Raw genomic sequence first — 20,260 nt, 5'->3', positions numbered from 1 at the left:
TTTCCTGTTTTGGAATCCTGCTGCTGGCCTTTTCCATTGGCTGGTATAGCCAGGAATGAACCATCTGTGATAAACACTGACAATTTTCGGCTACAGTGATCCAGCTATGGACAATTTTGATAAAAAGGCCTCCAATTTAGCCTTATATTATGTTTTTGCTCATATAATTAGTACATTAATAAAAAACGATTCGCAAGTATTAAAACTGGCCAGACATGTCTTATTTTATTCATTTGGATGAAGTGGTCTCCTCCACTGTCTTTCCCGACTCTCGAGCTGTCAACCGCAGTCGAAAAGGGAGGGTCAACATGGCGTCTGAGCAGGTCTGTTTCCAATAGCCTAAGACATTCTTGTTTTTCTACATTTCCTATTCATGGTTTGTTTTTCAAACGTCTGTGGTTTAGATTTAAGCATCTACATAAATACGAACTCATTTGAAATTATTTATTTCGGTCGGGCGTTGTAAAGCGGTTGCAGAATATCCATACGGTTTTACGCCTCCCAAGCCCTTTATAATGTTTTTATGATAGGCTATCGCTCGAAATAACGGTTGATTGGCGCAGTTTTCCACGGCATTGGTCAGTTTAAACTGTGTGTATTATCACAACGCTTGAAGTTATCTTTTCATCTGAATATGAATATGGACATATTCACATTTGTTACGGGAAAATACGTGTGATTTATTTTTAGTCATTGCACACAGACAGAGAGACTCGGGTGTTTAATTGCGCGCATTCTTTAGAAGCAGTCTGTCTATCCAGCGACGCCTGCGTAAAAGCTAATTAAAAACAACGTGGTAGTTTCAATGTTACAATATATGGTTCTGTTTCTCTGTACTGAGATATATATTTGTTACATTGTTACTACATGTGGTAGTTAAATAGACAGTCAATTGGGTTGTTACAATGTGTCAACTAGATGAACTAGACTGCAGAGTGAAATACAATAACATCTGGTAGTTAGTTACAGTGTAATAGCTAGAACTCTCTTAATGTTTAGTCTCACATAGAGAAGTGAAGCAGTGAAGTCCATGCTTTGATTGATGGGGACCACCCAAAAAGTGGTGTTTAGTTGTCACAGCAGCACACATATCAGATGTCATATCAGTTGGTTAAATTAAGCACCTGTCCTGACTTTTCCCCTGAGCCTTTATACTGATGTTTACTGTTGTGTTTGTTGAAGGAGAGTTCCAACGGGCCTGTAAAGAGGTCTATGAGGGAGAAGGCCATCGAACGGCGGACCACCAACAAGGAGCACAACAGCAACTTCAAGGCAGGCTATGTGCCCATAGAGGAGGAGCGCCTGCACAAGACAGGCCTGAGAGGACGCAAGGGCAACATGGCTGTCTGCATCATCATCTTGCTCTTTCTGCTGGCACTCATCAACCTCATTGTGAGTGCCCAATTACACACAAAGCTCGTCTGCATTATGTAATCATCCTTGTGTATCTGAATTCACTTTTAACTCAGGCTAGTAGCATGCATAGCATCATGATAATGTTAGTAATGGTTATGTTATATCTAGTTATGATTATGACAATAATCAAATCAATATATCCAAATATCTGACAATTTTTCCAACTCTTAGATTACTCTAGTGATCCGGACAGCCTCAGTCTAGCTGAGATGGCCTGTAATAGTAAAAGAGAACGGACACAAGTTTGACATCTGCAAAGTTCTGGCACTTTCTTTATTCTGAAGAATGTTATTTTTTTCTCTTGTTCAATTGTCTATTTTCTTGTTCGTACTTTTAAAAACATTCACATCAAACAAGTGCACACTTTAAATTACACAACATAAATGCACTTTACCTAAAGCAGAATTCAAAAATTTTCCACTAATTACTTTGTCTTACTCTATAATTTCACATGAAAACCAAAATGTACTTCACATTCATACAATAGAAACACTTATATATGAAGCCAAAAATAACTGACTGTTTTTCTATAAACCTCTACCAATATAGAAAACTGACAACAATAAATTCAGCTTTAAGATAGTAGCACCTCCGTAAAATCGTCTCTCTCTCATGCACCCGCACTGCGTGCACGGCGGGTTTACCAGCTCGTGAGCACAATTTTACACAAAACCAATAACATGTAAAACAAACTAAGAAATCCCTAACAAATGGATTCTTTATCAAATCTCCTAGACAAAATCCAGTACAAGTAAGCTACTCAGTAAACAGTCTCTGTGACTTGTAATCGTTTCTACCTCAGCTAGCATCAAGCTAACATAAATCCAGTACAAGTACATCATGTTTCCAGGCACCATGTAAGAATTGAGAACAACTGCGTTTGCTGCTTGTCTCCATGACTGGTATGACGGTTGTCCCAGACTCTCATAGCTAAACATTTCTCTGGGCCTTCCAGTGTGCGACCTTCTCACAGGTAAGTCTTCCTTTCCATTGACCTCTTGCCGCTGTACTAGCACAACATCTTGGAGTTCCTCCTGCACTTCATCCTCCACTCCATGCTGTTCAAGTCCTTCAGACTGTTTCTGGATCTGTTCTATTTCCTGTGCCACTGTAGGTCTGAACTTCTGAGCAGTAGCTTGCAGTCTGGTAAGCCACTCTGGTTGACTTGTTGTGGTCTGACATCACTCTGATGGACCTGAGGACTGTGCTGGTAAGTATAGTAGCTTTCCTCTTCATCTGAACTGTCAGACTCTTGGTCAATCATGTTACTGTTTGTTGTCTGTTTTTGTCTTGGTGTTGTTCTTTTCACAGGTTTGGTTGGAGTGTCTTGATGCACTGGCAAGTCATTTACAGGTAACAGGAGGTTCCGGTGCAGCACACGAAGAGCTTTGTCTCCAGATTCTGACTGGATCTTATTCACTGGACCCTCTCTAATTCTCTCCACAACTCTGTGTACTGTCTTCTCCCAGTAAGCACAGAGTTTCCCGGGGCCACCTCTTTCCGATAGGTTCCTCACAAGGACTCCATCACCTGGCTGTAGAGTTGCACCTTTGACACCTTTGTCGTAGTACTTCTTCCCTTTCACTGAGGACTTTTGACTGTTCTCAGAAGCTATTTTGTATGCGTCTTGCATCTTTGTTGTCCACTTCTCTGCGAATGTTTGTTGGGTTCTTGTCACTGTTTCTGGTTTGAGGTTGAACAGTAGAACGATAGGAAGGGGCTCTGCCATACAGCAGGAAAAATGGTGAGTATCCCATTGCCTTGTGCCTGGTACAGTTATAGGCATGGACGATGTTTGGTAGATGGTCTTTCCACTCTGTCGTCTTCTCTTCTTGCAGAGTACGGAACATCTACAGGAGTGTTCTATTCATCCTTTCCACAGGGTTCCCTTGTGGATGGTATAGGGTAGTTAGAGAGTATGAGATCCCTGCAAGCTGCTGGAGTCTCTGGAACAGGTTGTTCTCGAACTCTCGCACTTGGTCGTGGTGAAGCTTACTAGGATAGCCAAACCGAGGTCTTGGAATATCTTCTCAGCTGCAGTTTTTCCTGACTTGTTCTTCGTTGGGTAGGCCTGTGCAAAGCGTGTGAAATGATCGACCAGTACAATAATATATTCATAGCCTCCTTTGCTTGGCTCATTGTGCATGTAGTCGACGGAGAGAAGCTCAAAGGGTGCACTGGTGGCGATAGAACCCATAGGTGCTTTCTCTGGAACACAGGGACGTTTCTTGATACATGCACACTGTCTGATCACAGTCTTCTACTTCATGCTGCATAAATGGCCAGTAAAATCTTTCCCTGACTAGATGGATCACTTTGTTTGCTCCGACGTGGCCCATGTCGTCATGTAAGTTCTTCAGCACCACTGATTTCAGCTTGCTGGGTAGTACCAGTTGCTTTCGTTGTCCAGCCTGTCTGTACAGGATTACATTTTCCATGACCAACTTGTTCCACTCATGGACTAGTCTCCTTATTTCTGGTCCCATGAGCTTTCTCTCTTTCTCATTTGGATTCCATCTTTTGTTTTTCAGCGAGATGATTTCTCTGATTGCAGCATCCTCGAATGTGCAGCCTTAATATCCTCTGGTGTGATGGCAGGCACGCCTTCAGGTGACACACCACCCTCTCCAGAGTTGACTTGCAGCGCAGCCACCCATGGGACATCCTCATTTTTCACTGCTCTGCTTCCTTGCCATACCGCTGAGATGACTTCTGGTGGCATAGATTCTGTGTATTCACCCACGTGGTTGTGGAGAACGACAGGACAACGAGACAGTGTGTCAGCGTCTGCATTCATTTTCCCAGGCCTGTATTTCAGGTCGAAGTGGAAGTCGGCCAACTCCCCGACCCAGCGGTGACCTACTGCGTTGAGTCTAGATGTGCTCAGAACATAGGCCAAAGGGTTGTTGTCTGTGTATACGGTGAAGATGGGTGCATAGTATAGATAGTCTCTAAATTTGTCACAGATCGCCCATTTAAGTGCTAAAAACTCAAGTTTGCCAGAGTGGAGGTGGTCGTTTTTCTCTGCTGGAGTTAGCGTTCTGGACCATACCCGATTACACGTAGTCTCCCGTTTTGATGTTGGTAAAGGACAGCCCCTAGACCCTCCTTGGAAGCGTCAGTGTGTAACACAAATTGTAAGTCACAGTCTGGGTATGCTAGTAAGGGTGGATTGGTTAGCATGTCCACCAACTTGGCTACAATGGCTCTGTGTACAGCCGTCCACTGGACTGGTGTCTTGGGATGCCGTTGTCCATTGCTAACCTTTTTGGCCTGGGTTTTTCCTCTGGTTGATTTGGGCTTGGCAGTTTTCCCCTTTTCTTCTGATGGACTTTGTAGCAGCTCAAATAGGGGTTTGGCCATCCTGGAGAAATCTTGGTTGAACGACCTGTAGTAGCCGAAGAATCCCAGCAGTGTTCTGACCTCTCCAGCTCTCTGTGGCTCCCTCTCCTTTAGCCACAACACAGCCTCCAAGTATTTTGGGTCGATTTGTACTCCATCGCTGGATACGATCCGACCTATGTACAGTTGAAGTCGGAAGTTTACCTTAGCCAAATACATTTAAACTCAGCTTTTCACAATTCCTGACATTTAATCCTAGTAAAAATTCCCTGTCTTAGGTCAGTTAGGATCACCACTTTTATTTTAAGAATGTGAAATGTCAGAATAATAGTAGAGAAAATGATTTATTTAAGCTTTTATTTCTTTCATCACATTCCCAGTGGGTCAGACGTTTACATACACTCAATTAGTGTTTGGTAGCATTGCCTTTCAATTGTTTAACTTGGGTGAAACGTTTCGTGTAGCCTTCCACAAGCTTCCCACAATAAGTTGGGTGAATTTCGGCCCATTCCTCCTGACAGAGATGGTGTAACAGTCAGGTTTGTAGGCCTCCTTGCTCGCACACGCTTTTTCAGTTCTGCCCACACATTTTCTATAGGATTGAGGTCAGGGCTTTGTGATGGCCACTCCAATACCTTGACTTTGTTGTCCTTAAGCCATTTTTCCACAACTTTGGAAGTATGCTTGAGGTCATTGTCCATTTGGAAGACCCATTTGCGACCAAGCTTTAACTTCCTGACTGATGTCTTGAGATGTTGCTTCAATATATCCACATAATTTTCCTTCCTCATGATGCCATCTGTTTTGTGAAGTGCATCAGTCCCTCCTGCAGCAAAGCACCCCCACAGCATGATGCTGCCACCTCCGTGCTTCACGGTTGGGATGGTGTTCTTCGGATTGCAAGCAACCCCCTTTTTCCTCCAAACATAACTATGGTCATTATGGCCAAACAGTTCTATTTTTGTTTCATCAGACCAGAGGACATTTCTCCAAAAGGTAGTATGGCTTTTTTATGGTGGTTTTGGAGCAGTGGCTTCTTCTTTGCTGAGCGGCCTTTCAGGTTATGTCGATATAGGACTCATTTTACTGTGGATATAGATACTTTTGTACCTGTTTCCTCCAGCATCTTCACAAGGTCCTTTGCTGTTCTGGGATTGATTTGCACTTTTCGCACCAAAGTACGTTCATCTCTAGGAGACAGAACGCATCTCCTTCCTGAGCGGTATGACGGCTGCGTGGTCCCATGGTGTTATTACTTGCGTACTATTGTTTGTACAGATGAACGTGGTACCTTCAGGCATTTGGAAATTGCTCCCAAGGATGAACCAGACTTGTGGAGGACTACAAAAAAATGTCTGAAATGCCTGGCTGATTTTATTTTTATTTTCCCATGATGTCAAGCAAATAGGCACTGAGTTTGAAGGTAGGCCTTGAAATACATCCACAGGTACACCTCCAATTGACTCAAATGATGTCAATTAGCCTATCAGAAGCTTCTAAAGCCATGACATCATTTTCTGGAATTTTCCAAGCTGTTTAAAGGCACAGTCAACTTAGTGTATGTAAACTTCTGACCCACTGGAATTTTGATACAGTGAATTATAAGTGAAATAATCTGTCTGTAAACAATTGTTGGAAATATTACTTGTGTCATGCACAAAGTAGATGTCCTAACCGACTTGCCAAAACTATAGTTTGTTAACAAGAAATTAGTGGAGTGGTTGAAAAACCGGTTTTAATGACTCCAACCTAAGTGTATGTAAACTTCCGACTTCAACTGTACCTCACTTGGCGTCTGAAGACTTCACACTTTTTCGGCCGTAGTTTGATACCGTGCTCCTCATCTGCCTAAGCACTCTTCTCAGGTCTTCCACATGTTCACTGAACGTCTTGGAATAGCAGAGAATATCATCCAGATATGGAGAACAACAGTCGTCTCTCATGCCCTCTAGAACTCCTTCCATACACCTCTGGAAAGCGGATGTGGCGTTGGTCAAACCAAAGGGGATGCGGACCCACTCATATAGCCCCCAGGGGATGCTGAACGCGGTGGCTTGTCTTGAGCTTTCATCCACGGAGCCTTGATGGTAAGCGCTGCCTTGGTCGAGTATCGAGAACCATGTGTATCCCCCTAGGTTATCCAGCAGGTCTTGTATCTGTGGCAACGGATGATGGTCAGGGATGGTCTTGCGATTCATCTCCCTTAAGTCGACACATAACTGCAGGCTGCTGTCCTTCTTGTGCATGCAGACCACCGGGGATGAATATGGAGATGTGGATTTCTTGATCCAGCCTCTCTCCAGTAGGTTTTGGACATATTCTTTCACCTCTTTGTATAGAGGTTTCGGAATGGAGTTGTAACTTTTCTGGACAAGAGTGTGATCCTTCAAGTTGAGTTTCAGCTTAAGGTTTGGAATGCAACCGATATCTCCATCTTCCTGTGCGAACACATCAGATCCTTCTGACTATTTCCTGTTCCTCTTCCTGTAGATGTTGTAAGTCAACAGGTGGGTGCCATTTTTCTCTGAACCCAACTAGTGTGTGACTCTCTTTTCTCTGCTCACCATTGTGAATCTGAGTGGAGCATAAGAAAGCATCACTAGACTGACTCACATACTTCTTCTGACAGTCAGGTGCTGTGATGACGGGTCTGATGTCATCCATCAGCTCTACCCAACCCAGCACTGTTCTCTGAGAGAGATGAATGTCATGTTGTGTGGAGTTCTGAATTGGAATCTTTACCACCTTCGAGGCTCCACAGGGTACATCCACAAGGCATGGAAACAGCTCCAAACCTTCTGGGCAATGGCTGTCCATGGCTGGCTCGAACATCATTGTTCCTCCCTCTGGCCAGGCTCTGATTCTACGTTTCACCTCAGCTATTTGACCTGTAGGAATGGAAAGTCCTTTCTTTCCCACTTTTACCAAACAGTTCATTGACATTTCATCATGGGTCATCACTTTAATGGCAGAGACCATGGTTTCAACAGCTTTTTCTTTTACATTCATCACCTCACTCAAAGAAGATGATCGTGTACTTCGGGAAACAGCAGAGGGTGCACCCCCCTATCCACATCGACTGGACCGCATCACCGACAAACTGAAATGGTCCACCCACGCAGACAGTGTGGTGAAGAAGGCGCAACAGAGCCAACCCTTTCCTAACGTGATAACACCTTGACAAAGTTGTTTAATAGCATGTTATTACATATTCTTTCGATATTAGAAAGGTTTGAAGTTCTGTTACATACCTGTAATAGTGAAGAGAACGGACACAAGCTTACATCTGCAAAGTTCTGGGGCTTTCTTTATTCTGAAGAATGGTGCGCGCTTGGCCAGAACTTGCTGTTTCCCCTACTACCACAGTGCAACATTGCCATCTATTGGCATGATGGACTACTAATGCTCAAGCATGTAGAGCATACCATTTAGATTAATTAAGACAAAAAAACAAATTGGTTAAAAATAATAATAATAATAAAGGGGTGTCTGTTTTTTGTGACTTTGTTTTCAACCCATTACACATGGCATCATGATAATGTTAGTAATGGTTATGTTATAACTAGTTATGATTATGACAATAATCAAATCAATATATCCAAATATCTGACAATTTTCCCAACTCTTAGATCACTCTAGTGATCTGGACGGTGATACGAATCGGGCCCAGTGGTTGTGACAGTATGGAGTTCCATGAGAGTGGGCTGCTGCGTTTCAAGCAGAAGGCAGACATGGGCGTGGTCCACCCACTGCACAAGAGCACTGTGGGAGGCAGGAAGGACCAGGACCTGGTTATCACCGGCAACAACAACCCGGTGAGCTTAGGCAAAACACATTCACCTAGGCAACACACACACAACACACAGGCACAAACACAGAATAGATTCAGAACACACAAATGCATTGTTTAACCAGTCTATACATACACACATCCCCAATACCCAAATATAAATATATTAACCTTTTACTGAGTTGGCTAAATCAGGGTCACACAGAGTGTTTCTTGGTAGTCTTAAACAAATCTACTTTGAAACAAAATTATACAACTCACACACATGGTTATGGGCTTAAAAAAAACAAGACACTTTACACTTTATATACATCACAGAAGACTGAAATATAACAAAATCATTTGACATAGAAACACCGGATTTTCAGCTGGGTTTAAAAAAATAATGTTTTAATTATGAAATTATGAAAAGTATTAATAACGTTCCACCCATGAGGCCACTAGGTCATTTGTGTCACGCCCTGACTTAGGGGACGCTTATATGTTGAGTCAGGGTGTGTATATTCTATGTTGTGTAGTTCTATGTTTATATTCTAGTATGTGTATTTCTATGTTGGCCGGTGTGGTTCCCAATCAGAGGCAGCTGTCGCTCGTTGTCTCTGATTGGGGACCATACTTAGGCAGCCTATGGGCACTATTGAGTTGTGGGATCTTGTTCCGTGTGAGGTATGTTGTTTGTGTACCTTGGACTTCACGTTTCGTTTAGTTTGTTGTTTTGTCGTTGTTTATTCGTTTCAAATAAACATGTATGCATATCACGCTGCGCCTTGGTCTGACCCGTCTATGAACGAACGTGACAGAAGATCCCACCAAACGAGAACCAAGCAGCGTGCCCAGGCGGAGAGAGTAGCCATGTCACAGGTGGGCAATTGGTGGTCATGGGAGGATATATTTTTGGGAAAAGGACCCTGGGCGAAGCCCAGGCAGGAGAGGAGCAACGGCAACACGGAAGCCGGCCGAGGAGGAGGCCCGAGAAGCAGCCACAATAAAAAAAATTGGGGGGGCTAAAGGGGTGGTCGGGGAGCGAGAGAAGAGCCCCGACCACTGCACCCGGTTGGTTTTCAGATTGGGTCCCTACGACCATGGGAAGAGGAGTGGGAACAGTATTATACTGAGAAGTCGGAGGATGACGACGACGATGATTTTCTGTTCCCTAACTCGTGGGGGCTCCCGGGAGGAGTCCTCACGGGAAGAGGAGTGCCGACGACGGAGACCCGAGAGGCAACCCCAAGAAAACAATTTGGGGGGGCACACGGGGTGGATGACGAGGCAGCAGGAGGCCGTGGAAGGGCGAATCTGCAGGTTAGGAGAGGAGGCCACCATGTTACGGGGGCTATTGGTTCAGAGGGAGCAGGAGTTATTCGGTCAGAGGGAGGCGCTACAGGAGGCTAAAAGGGAGAAGGAAAGTGTAGTGGCACGGCGAGAGGAGCAGGTTAGGCAGCAGAAGGAGCGGGGGTTAATAAAGGAACCCAGTCCCGCTCCTCGCACCAAGCAAGTGGTGCGTGTCGCCAGTCCGGTCCGGCCCGTTCCTGCTCCCCGCACTAAGCCAGTTGTGCGTGTTCCCAGTATGGCCCGACCTGTTCCTGCTCCTCGCACCAAGCCAGTGGTGCGGGTCGCCAGTCCGGTCCAGCCCGTTCTTGCTCACCGCACTAAGCCAGTGGTGCGTGTTCCCAGTACGGCCCGACCCGTTCCTGCTCCTCGCACCAAGCCAGTGGTGCGCGTCGCCAGCCCGGTCCGGCTTGTTCCTGTCCCTCGCACCAAGCCAGTGGTGCGCGTCGCCAGCCCGGCCCGGCCTGTTCCTGCCCCTCGCACCAAGCCAGTGGTGCGCGTCGCCAGCCCGGCCCGGCCTGTTCCTGCTCCTCGCACCAAACCAGTGGTGCGTGTTCCCAGCCCGGTCCGGCCTGTTCCTGCTCCTCGCACCAAACCAGTGGTGCGTGTTCCCAGCCCGGCCCGGCCTGTTCCTGCTCCTCGCACCAAACCAGTGGTGCGTGTTCCCAGCCCGGCCCGGCCTGTTCCTGCTCCTCGCACCAAGCCAGTGGTGCGCGTCGCCAGTCCGGCCTGGCCTGTCCCCGCTCCTCGCACCAAGCCAGTGGTGCGCGTCGCCAGCCCGGCCCGGCCCGGCCTGTTCCTGCTCCCCGCACCAGGCCAGTGGTGCGCGTCGCCAGTCCGGTACGGCCCGTTCCTGCCCCTCGCACCAAGCCAGTGGTGTGCGTCGCCGGCCCGGCCTGTTCTTGCTCCTCGCACCAAGCCAGTGGTGCGTGTGTCCAGTCCGGCACGGCCCGGCCTGTTCCTGCTCCTCACACCAAGCCAGTGGTGCGCGTCGCCAGCCCGGCCCGGCCTGTTCCTGCTCCTCACACCAAGCCAGTGGTGCGCGTCGCCAGCCCGGCCCGGCCTGTTCCTGCTCCTCACACCAAGCCAGTGGTGCGCGTCGCCAGCCCGGCCTGGCCTGTTCCTGCCCCTCGCACCAAGCCAGTGGTGCGCGTCGCCAGCCCGGCCCGGCCTGTTCCTGCTCCCCGCACCAGGCCAGTGGTGCGCGTCGCCAGTCCGGTACGGCCCGTTCCTGCCCCTCGCACCAAGCCAGTGGTGCGTGTGTCCAGTCCGGCACGGCCCGTGCCTGTTCCACCGGTGCCTGGTCCGGCACCGGTCAGCTGCTCCACTCCGGAGCCAGAGCAGTCCGCTCCACCGGTGCCTGATCCAGCTCCGGTCAGCTGCTCCACTCCGGAGCCAGAGCAGTCCGCTCCACCGGGGTCCAGTCCAGACCCAGACGTCAGCCCCTCTCCAGGTTCGGGGTCTCCCACACCAGGGTCCAGACAGGGCTTGGAGTATAGTGGGAGGAAGGAGAGGGGAAGCAACGCGCCGAGGTCTAGACCAGACCAGGGGCGCAACAGGGAGGCGAAGAGTGAGAGGTCGTCACGCCCTGAGCCGGATCCGGCTCCGAGGCGGAATACCCACCCGGCCCCTACCCTGTTATGTTTATGTTGTGCGGTCGGAGTCCGCACCTTTGGGGGGGGGGGGGGGGTACTGTCACGCCCTGACTTAGGGGACGCTTACATGTTGAGTCAGGGTGTGTATATTCTATGTTGTGTAGTTCTATGTTTATATTCTAGTATGTGTATTTCTATGTTGGCCGGTGTGGTTCCCAATCAGAGGCAGCTGTCGCTCGTTGTCTCTGATTGGGGACCATACTTAGGCAGCCTATGGGCACTATTGAGTTGTGGGATCTTGTTCCGTGTGAGGTATGTTGTTTGTGTACCTTGGACTTGTTGTTTATTCGGTTCAAATAAACATGTATGCATATCACGCTGCGCCTTGGTCTGACCCGTCTATGAACAAACGTGACAATTTGACTGCAAGGAAAGGGCTGAGATGGCCTGTAACTGTATGCTCTTCCAGGTGGTGTTCCAGCAGGGCTCCACTAAGCTCAGTGTTGAGAAAGAGAAGACGTCCATCATCAGTGACATGGGCGTATCCTTCACTGACCCCCGCACTCAGAACACCTTCTTCAGCACAGACTTTGAAAACCACGAGTTCCACCTGCCCAAAGGAGTCAAAGTACTCAATGTGAAGAAGGCCTCCACAGAAAGGGTATGTTCCAGCGCTTCAGAAGCCATCAAATAAAACATGTAATAAAACCGTAGGATTGCCATTGCAGCACCACAAAGTGTGTTTCTGTAGATCAAATACATTCTAGAATCCATTCCTGTCATTGATGAAAATGTAGAAAAATCCCAGAAAAAGTGGTAGATCTCTGAAGACTCTATCTTTCAGATCACCAGCAATGCTTCCTCTGACCTGTCCATTAAAGGGGACAGCAAGGCCATCATCCGCGGCAACGAGGGTGTCTTCATCATGGGCAAGACAGTGGAGTTCAGGATGGGAGGGGACATCGAGCTCAGAGCTGTGAGTGTTACCCCTTACCAAATTTGTAATACATGTATACTATTTTTAAAGTCTATAGTGTACTGTATTCCATTAACAAATATGGTTAACAGGGTATTTCCCTTTGCAGGAGAACAGTATTGTTTTGAACGGATCTGTGATGGTGAGCGTCACTCGCATGCCTAACTCCTCAGTGGGAGCCAATGTGTATTTCGACGAGGGTCTGTTGAGGTACAAGCTGTGTATGTGTGCAGACGGCACTCTGTTCCGTGTCCAGGTGAAGTATCAGAACATGGGCTGCCAGACCTCAGACAACCCATGTGGAAAGGCCCACTAAAGAGACTGGAACACAAACTGATGTTACACCATCCATCCTCTCCTACAATCAACAGATGGTCTGGCCAACCAGTGTTGAAATACCATAGAATGGTGTACAGTGCATACTCCATACGCATTCAAAATGTAGCACACCCAGAAACACTCTATTTTTTATGGTGGCCATTTTGTGTTCCTGCATATCTGCTTGGCCAAAGATATCTAAATAAGTGTATTATCATTTTTTTTTTTCTGACTATATATGAAGTAACAACAGAAGCAGCACTCTACCAAGCCATCCAGTATTACCAGTATTCTGGATATTTCTATTAATAATTATTTGACATTTATATTTCCGCTGGCAGCTGTGTGTGACTCAAATACAAGTCACCCTGTAATAGGCATCAGCCACTGATCACTTAGTGTGGGCCACTATAATTATTTATTGATTATGGTTAGTTAAGGAGTTATGAGTTGGAGTTAGTGGGATATGTGTGAAATAGGAAACTTCATTTTAGCCATTCAGTATTACTGATTGCAGGAGATAATCTGTGCTTGTTTAAAGGTCTAGTGTAGATTTTCATGAGATGACTCTCTCAGCACTCTCCACATTGCTATCTAAATTTACATCTGCCTTCTCATCCTGTACGTGTCAAACATTGTCTCTGTGTCTTCACAAAGGAAGAGATTGGAGTGTCTTTAGTTATGATGCCAAATGGAATTTATTTCCATGTGTCTATAATATCATATTGCCGAATGCTCAGAAAAAGGAATATACACTATATATACAAAAGTATGTGGATAACCCTTCAAATTAGTGGATTTAGCAATTCTGCCGCACCCGTTGCTGACAGGTGTATAAAATCGAGCACACAGCCATGCAATCTCCATAGACAAACATTGGCAGTAGAATGGCCTTACTGAAGAGCTCAGTGACTTTCAACGTGGCACCGTCATAGGATGCCACCTTTCCAACAAGTCAGTTCGTCAAATTTCGGCCCTACTAGAGCTGCCCCGGTCAACTGTAAGTGCTGTTATTGTGAAGTGGAAACGTCAAGGAGCAACAACGGCTCAGCCACGAAGTGGTAGGCCACACAAGCTCACAGAACGGGACCGCAGAGTGCTGAAGCACTTAAAAATAATCTGTCCTCGATTGCAACACTCACTATCGAGTTCCAAACTGCCTATGGAAGCAACGTCAGCACAATAACTGTTAGTCGGGAGCTTCATGAAATGGGTTTCCATGGCCGAGCAGCCGCACAAGCCTAAGATCACCATGCACAATGCCAAGCGTCGGCTGGAGTGGTGTAAAGCTCACCGCCATTGGACTCTGGAGCAGTGGAAATGCGTTCTCTGGAGTGATGAATCACACTTCACCATCTGGCAGTCCGACGGACGAATCTGAGTTTGGCGGATGCCAGGAGAACGCTACCTGCCCGAATGCATAGTGCCAAATGTAAAGTTTGGTGGAGGAGGAATAATGGTCTGGGGCTGTTTATCATGGTTCGGGCTATGCCCCTTAGTTCCAGTGAAGGGAAATCTTAACGCTACAGCATACAATGACATACTAGACGATTCTGTGCTTCCAACTTTGTGGCAACAGTTTGGGGAAGGCCCTTTCCTGTTTCAGCATTACAATGCCCCCGTGCACAAAGCGAGGTCCATACAGAAATCTTGTTTGTCGAGATCGGTGTGGAAGAACTTGACTGGCCTGCACAGAGCCCTGACCTCAACCCCATCGAACACCTTTGGGATGAATTGGAACGCCGACTGTGAGCCAGGCCTAATCACCCAACAGTGATGGTTGGCCCGACCTCACTAATGCTCTTGTGGCTGAATGGAAGCAAGTCCCCGCAGCAATGTTCCAACATCTAGTGGAAAGCATTCCCAGAAGAGTGGAGTGTTATAGCAGCAAAGGGGAGACCAACTCCATATTACTGCCCATGATTTTGGGATGAGATGTTCGACGAGCAGGTGTCTACATACGTTTGGTCATGTAGTGTACTTGCACCAAGACGCACTATAAATTAATGCAGTCAGCTGTTTTTAATTTTTTTATTGTGGTATTCATTAAGCTTTTGTGTTTGTTTCAATGATATATTTTGATAACATGGGTTTGAAACAAATACTATTGAGTGATGTTTTGTGCAATATAACATGAAGTGGCAATACTACAAGTGTGATGTTTATCTATTTTGAGCTCATTGGCAGTTGTCTAACATGCTTAAAGTGTGTATTAAATTGTTTCTACAGTAACAATGTGCTTGGAGAAATGTGATCATCGTCTCAAGCAGCAATATGGACTCTATGCTTTAATAGATGTAGGAATTCATTGTTTTCCAATGGAACCTTGAGAATGAGCTTTTGGAAAATATCAATTATTTAACTCATGTTTGTTTAAATAAAGGGATATGCTGTGTTTGAAAAGCGCTGTGATCTGTATTGCTTCTGGTCTTTCGTCAATTTGCAGTTTTATTTTCACGTTTGAAAACTGCCCTATTTGTACCCTATCCCACAATGCCCACTTGGAGGTGTCAATGCATTTAGAGTGTACTAGCTATATTCTACGTCTACTACATTTTACACTGTAAGAGGGCAAAATAACCAAGATGACTTTTTATAGCATGAAATCTGTTCCGATCCAGTGATTTATCAATCAATAATAAATCCAAGCTGGGCGTAGTTGTCCTTGTCATCATATTTCTGGCAGCACAGTTAACTATGAAGGAGAGGAAAACAATATTCTGGTGAGACATTAACCACGCCATGTGAATGATTGAGGGAATCTGCATAACGTTTATGTAATTTTTGTGTATGCATGTCTGACTCAACATGGCAATACACACTGAAGACTTTGATCTGAAACTACAGGAGACAAAGTAAAAAAATCTGCCACTTTTGCCAATGCACTGGAAGGGCCCGGGGAGAGACTAAAAGTCACAAGTTTGTTTCGGTTGTGTACAATGCAGACACGGAGGGGTGAGTTTGAGTTTTTTTCACGCATTAATTTATATTTGTGTGTATGACGTGTGCTAATATTGCAGTGCATGTTTCTAAATTTGAGAGTAATGCATGTGTTCTGACTTTATTTGGGTGCTGTTGTATGTGTTACTGTTGGTATATCAGGGCATATCTATTGAATTCACCTTCAATACTGTATGTGCTCATACATTGTCTTTTATGTTGAAACTCACAACTCACTAACATTAATTATTATCTCTTTTTGTTCTGCCTATGAGCACAGGGCTGTTTGTGATGGCAGTGTCTCAGTGGATGTTCTGTGCTGCAGTGCTGCTCCTCCTCATCCAGGGGCTCCAGTGTTCTCCGACTCCCCCTACCTGTCCTGAGCCCTGCCTTTGTCAGAGAGGTCCTCTGTTAAACTGTTCCTCCGCTGGCCTTTCCCAGGCCCCACAACACATCCTATTCACCGTAACTGATCTAGACCTATCTCACAACCTGCTGAACTCCCTTACCCCCTCGTGGCCAATTTGGGGGCTTAAGAATCTACGGCTTGGACACAACAGCATCACTCACCTGTCTCTGTGTGTGGGGAGGACCTGGAGGGGTAAACATGGGATAATCTCCCTCTCACACAACAGAGGGAGATGTGTGTCCTGGGCCCCGGCCCTGCAGCTGCTGTCTGCTGAGAGGAATCAGCTAGAGATGATCCCTGAGGGTGAGTCACACACACACTCCAACACATGAGGAATTGCTTCGCTGTACTATAAATGTAGTTACACTAATCACAGGTTGCTTTGCCTACCACACATACAGGTAACTGCCAAAATAAAGGAAACACTTGAGTAAATGAGGGATACAAAGTATATTGAAAGCAGGTGCTTCCGCACAAGCGTTGTTCCTGAGTTAATTAAGCAATTAACATCCCATCATGCTTAGGGTGATGTATAAAAATGCCCAGTTACCCATTATTTTGCCTACCATGGCTAGAAGATCTCTGTGTCTTTGAAAGAGGGGTCTCAAAGGAGCATAGGAGGTTTAAAGGGTGTGTGTGTGTGTGTGTGTGTGTGTGTGTGTGTGTGTGTGTGTGTGTGTGTGTGTGTGTGTGTGTGTGTGTGTGTGTTTTGCTCAGTCATTTTTGCACATGTATTAAAAATAAAAAACAGAAATACCTTATTTATATAAGTATTCAGACCCTTTGCTATGAGACTCGAAATTGAGCTCAGGTGCATCCTGTTTCCATTGATCATCCTTGAGATGTTTCTACAACTTGATTGGAGTCCACCTGTGGTAAATTAAATTGATTAGACATGATTTGGAAAGGCACACACCTGTCTATATAAGGTCCCACAGTTGACAGTGCATGTCAGAGCAAAAACCAAGCCATGAGGTCGAAGGAATTGTCCGTAGAGCTCCGAGAAAGGATTGTTTCAAGGCACAGATCTGGGGAAGGGTACCAAAACATTTCTGCAGCATCGAAGGTCCACAAGAACACAGTGGCCTCCATCATTCTTAAATGGAATAAGTTTGGAACCACCAAGACTCTTCCTAGAGCTTGCCGCCCGATCAAACTGAGCAATCGGGGGAGAAGGGCCTTGGTGAGGGAGGTGACCAAGAACCTGATGGTCACTCTGACTGAGCTCCAGAGTTCCTCTGTGGAGATGGGAGAACCTTCCAGAAGGACAACCATCTCTGCAGCACTTCACCAATCAGGCCTTTATGGTAGAGTGGCCAGATGGAAGCCACTCCTCAGTAAAAGGCACACAACGCTTGGAGTTTGCCAAAAGGCACCATAAGGACTCTCAGACCATGAGAAACAACATTCTCTGGTCTGATGAAACCAAGATTGAACTCTTTGGTCTGAATGCCAAGCGTCACTTCTGGAGGAAACCTGACACCATCCCTACAGTGAAGCATGGTTGTGGCAGCATCATGCTGTGGGGATGTTTTTCAGTGGCAGGGACTAGGAAACTAGTCAGGATCGAGGGAAAGATGAACGGAGCAAAGTACAGAGAGATCCTTGATGAAAACCTGCTCCAGAGCGCTCAGGACCTCAGACTGGGGCGAATGTTCAACTTCCAACAGGACAAAAACCCTAAGCACACAGCCAAGACGATGCAGAAGTGGCTTTGGGACAAGTCTCTGAATGTCCTTGAGTGGCCCAGGCAGATCCCAGACTTGTACCCGATCAAACATCTCTGGAGAGACCTGAAAATAGCTGTGCAGCAACGCTCCCCATCCAACCTGACCGAGCTTGAGAGGATCTGCAGAGAAGAATGGGAGAAACTCCCCAAATACAGGTGTGGCAAGCTTGTAGCATCATACCCAAGAAGACTCAAGGTTGTAATCGCTGCCAAAGGTGCTTCAACAAAGTACTGAGTAAAGGGTCTGAATACTTATGTAAAAAAACCTGTTTTGGATTTGTCATTATGGGGTATTGTGTGTAGATTGAACAGGGGGTAAAAACGATTTAATCCATTTTAAAATAAGGCTATAACGTAACAAAATGTGGAAAAAGTCAAGGGGTCTGAATACTTTCTGAATGCACTGTACACGCACATGCATGCACACCCATACTCTTATGAATGATTATCCTTAATAATTAGGACTTTGCTCTATTCGGAAATGATTAAACCGGCCCAGTCAATCACAAAATGAATTTGACAAATCATTGTACAATCTTCAGCCAATTGTAAAGGCTGTTTACTGACATTCCAATGGTTCATAAGAGGGTGTAAAAGTGTAATGATTGTGTTTTAAAGGAGGAAAATGCCTCAATCATCATTTTACAGTAGTATTTTAGCTTGCTTTGTTAAAATTCCATTAGCGGATTTGAACCTTTCAGTTGTATATGTATTCACTGGTGATTGTGAGTGTTTTCTCCTTGTTTGAGAGGACTGTCGGCAGTTGCTCTGTGAGACAGAGGCCTCTCCGTGCTGCTTGATATTCTGCTCACAGTCTCCCAGCGCTCCTCTAAGGAAGCCCAGACCCACAATGCCTCATTTCAGCTCAGCAGTCTCAGCCTAGTGAAAAGAGGAGACAGCAGGAGAGACTGAAAATCAGTGTAACTTAAGTGCTGTCAACAGAAATCATTGGGTTGAATCAGTCATAACATTTCCATTTTAGTCATTTTGCAGACGCTCTTATCCAGAGCGACTTACAGGAGCAATTAGGGTTACGTGCCTTGCTCAAGGGCACATCGGCAGGTTTTTCACCTAGTCACCGCGGGATTCGAACCAGCAACCTTTCGGTTACTGGCTCAATGTTCTTAACCACTAGGCTACCCAACCCTAGTGATTTGTTTATGCTCCAGGACATAATGTTCAGCATATAATTAAAAACTAATCTGTTCAAAGTGCAAAACCATGTGATTGTCAATAACTCAGTTTTAAACCGAAAAAGAGGCCTTGAAGAAGTCTTGTTGTGTATTCTCATAGTAATAATGGCTCTGTTTCATTATGTTACCACCACACCGTAGTAATGTACATTGAGATGTCACTACAATGGCCCAGGGAAGTAAACACTACAGTATGTACACTAGAATAAACACTATAGTGGGGGAAAACAAACGCTATCAGTGTCTGTAGTTCAGTCCTGTCAGGTATAGGGAGCAGGTGTTGCTGTGGCTATCCAGACAGGTAGGCAGGGACATCTCAGGTTGGTCTGCTGCTCGAAAAGCTATGGGAGGAATGTCATGTCAGCTTATTGCCCACAAACAGAACAGAACAGTACAAAGGTGAGAAGGGGACTTCCGTGATCATATAGTCAACCACCTCATGATTACCATCCTCTGTGCATTATTGAGGACAAACAGGGGCCATCCTAGTCATGTGTCATTATGCCACTCTAATGTGAGGACTATGTTGGTGTGCTGTCCGCTAGGCCTGGGAGGCAGTGAGACCCTGCAGGTGCTGCAGCTACCCCACAACAGGATCTCTGGCCTGCGACCTGGAGATCTGAGCAGGTGCCCCCATCTGAGAGAGCTCCACCTGCAGCACAACCACATCTCCAACCTCCACCCACTTGCCCTCAGGGACCTCCCGGAGCTCAGGGTAACTACACATCATTAATAGTATCTACTGCATCACAACACACAACATGTTATCCGGTAACCACCTGACCCAAACCTCACCTGAGCTCAGTACTATGACAGATTTTTGACATTCCTATAATGTTCATAATGACATCCTTCAAGGTCTTGGATCTGAGCTTCAACCTGTTGACCACAATCCCCCCATCCGCCTACCTGTTGCTGCGTAACCTGAATGCCCTGGTGGAGGTGAGTGGTAACAGGTGGAGGTGTGACTGCAGCCTGCGGAGCGTGAGGAGGTGGATGGCCTACGACAGGCAAAGTGCCAAACAGCAGACCTGGAGGGGGGTGGTGTGTTCCTCCCCCTCCACCCATGCAGGTAGAGACCTGCTACACCTGGAGGACAGTGACCTCACCTGCTCTACAGCTGAGAACAGGGAGGGGCTCCACCAGGATGTGACAGTGACTGAGGGGACAGAGATCCTGCTGCACTGCTGCCCTCTACAGCAAGGTAACACAGCCAGACAGGA

At 46.3% G+C, this 20,260-nt stretch overlaps 1 protein-coding gene across 1 annotated transcript; it reads left to right on the top strand.

Moving 5' to 3' along the window:
- The first annotated feature begins 271 nt into the window (after positions 1 to 271).
- On the top strand, positions 272 to 14,898 carry LOC311130564 (beta-sarcoglycan-like). Its single transcript, XM_084163330.1, has 6 exons — positions 272 to 323; positions 1,183 to 1,392; positions 8,388 to 8,573; positions 11,942 to 12,133; positions 12,317 to 12,448; positions 12,558 to 14,898. The coding sequence occupies exons 1-6, from the start codon at positions 309 to 311 to the stop codon at positions 12,762 to 12,764; spliced, it is 942 nt and encodes a 313-aa protein (XP_084019456.1). The 5' UTR covers positions 272 to 308; the 3' UTR covers positions 12,765 to 14,898.
- The last annotated feature ends 5,362 nt before the right edge of the window (positions 14,899 to 20,260 follow it).

The sequence above is a fragment of the Coregonus lavaretus genome, assembly GCF_964263955.1.
Source record: "Coregonus lavaretus genome assembly, chromosome: 6".
In the NCBI taxonomy this organism is placed as follows: Eukaryota; Metazoa; Chordata; class Actinopteri; order Salmoniformes; family Salmonidae; genus Coregonus; species Coregonus lavaretus.
Note: the sequence above shows the minus strand (reverse complement) of the source record. Positions and strands in the feature narration are given on the sequence as shown.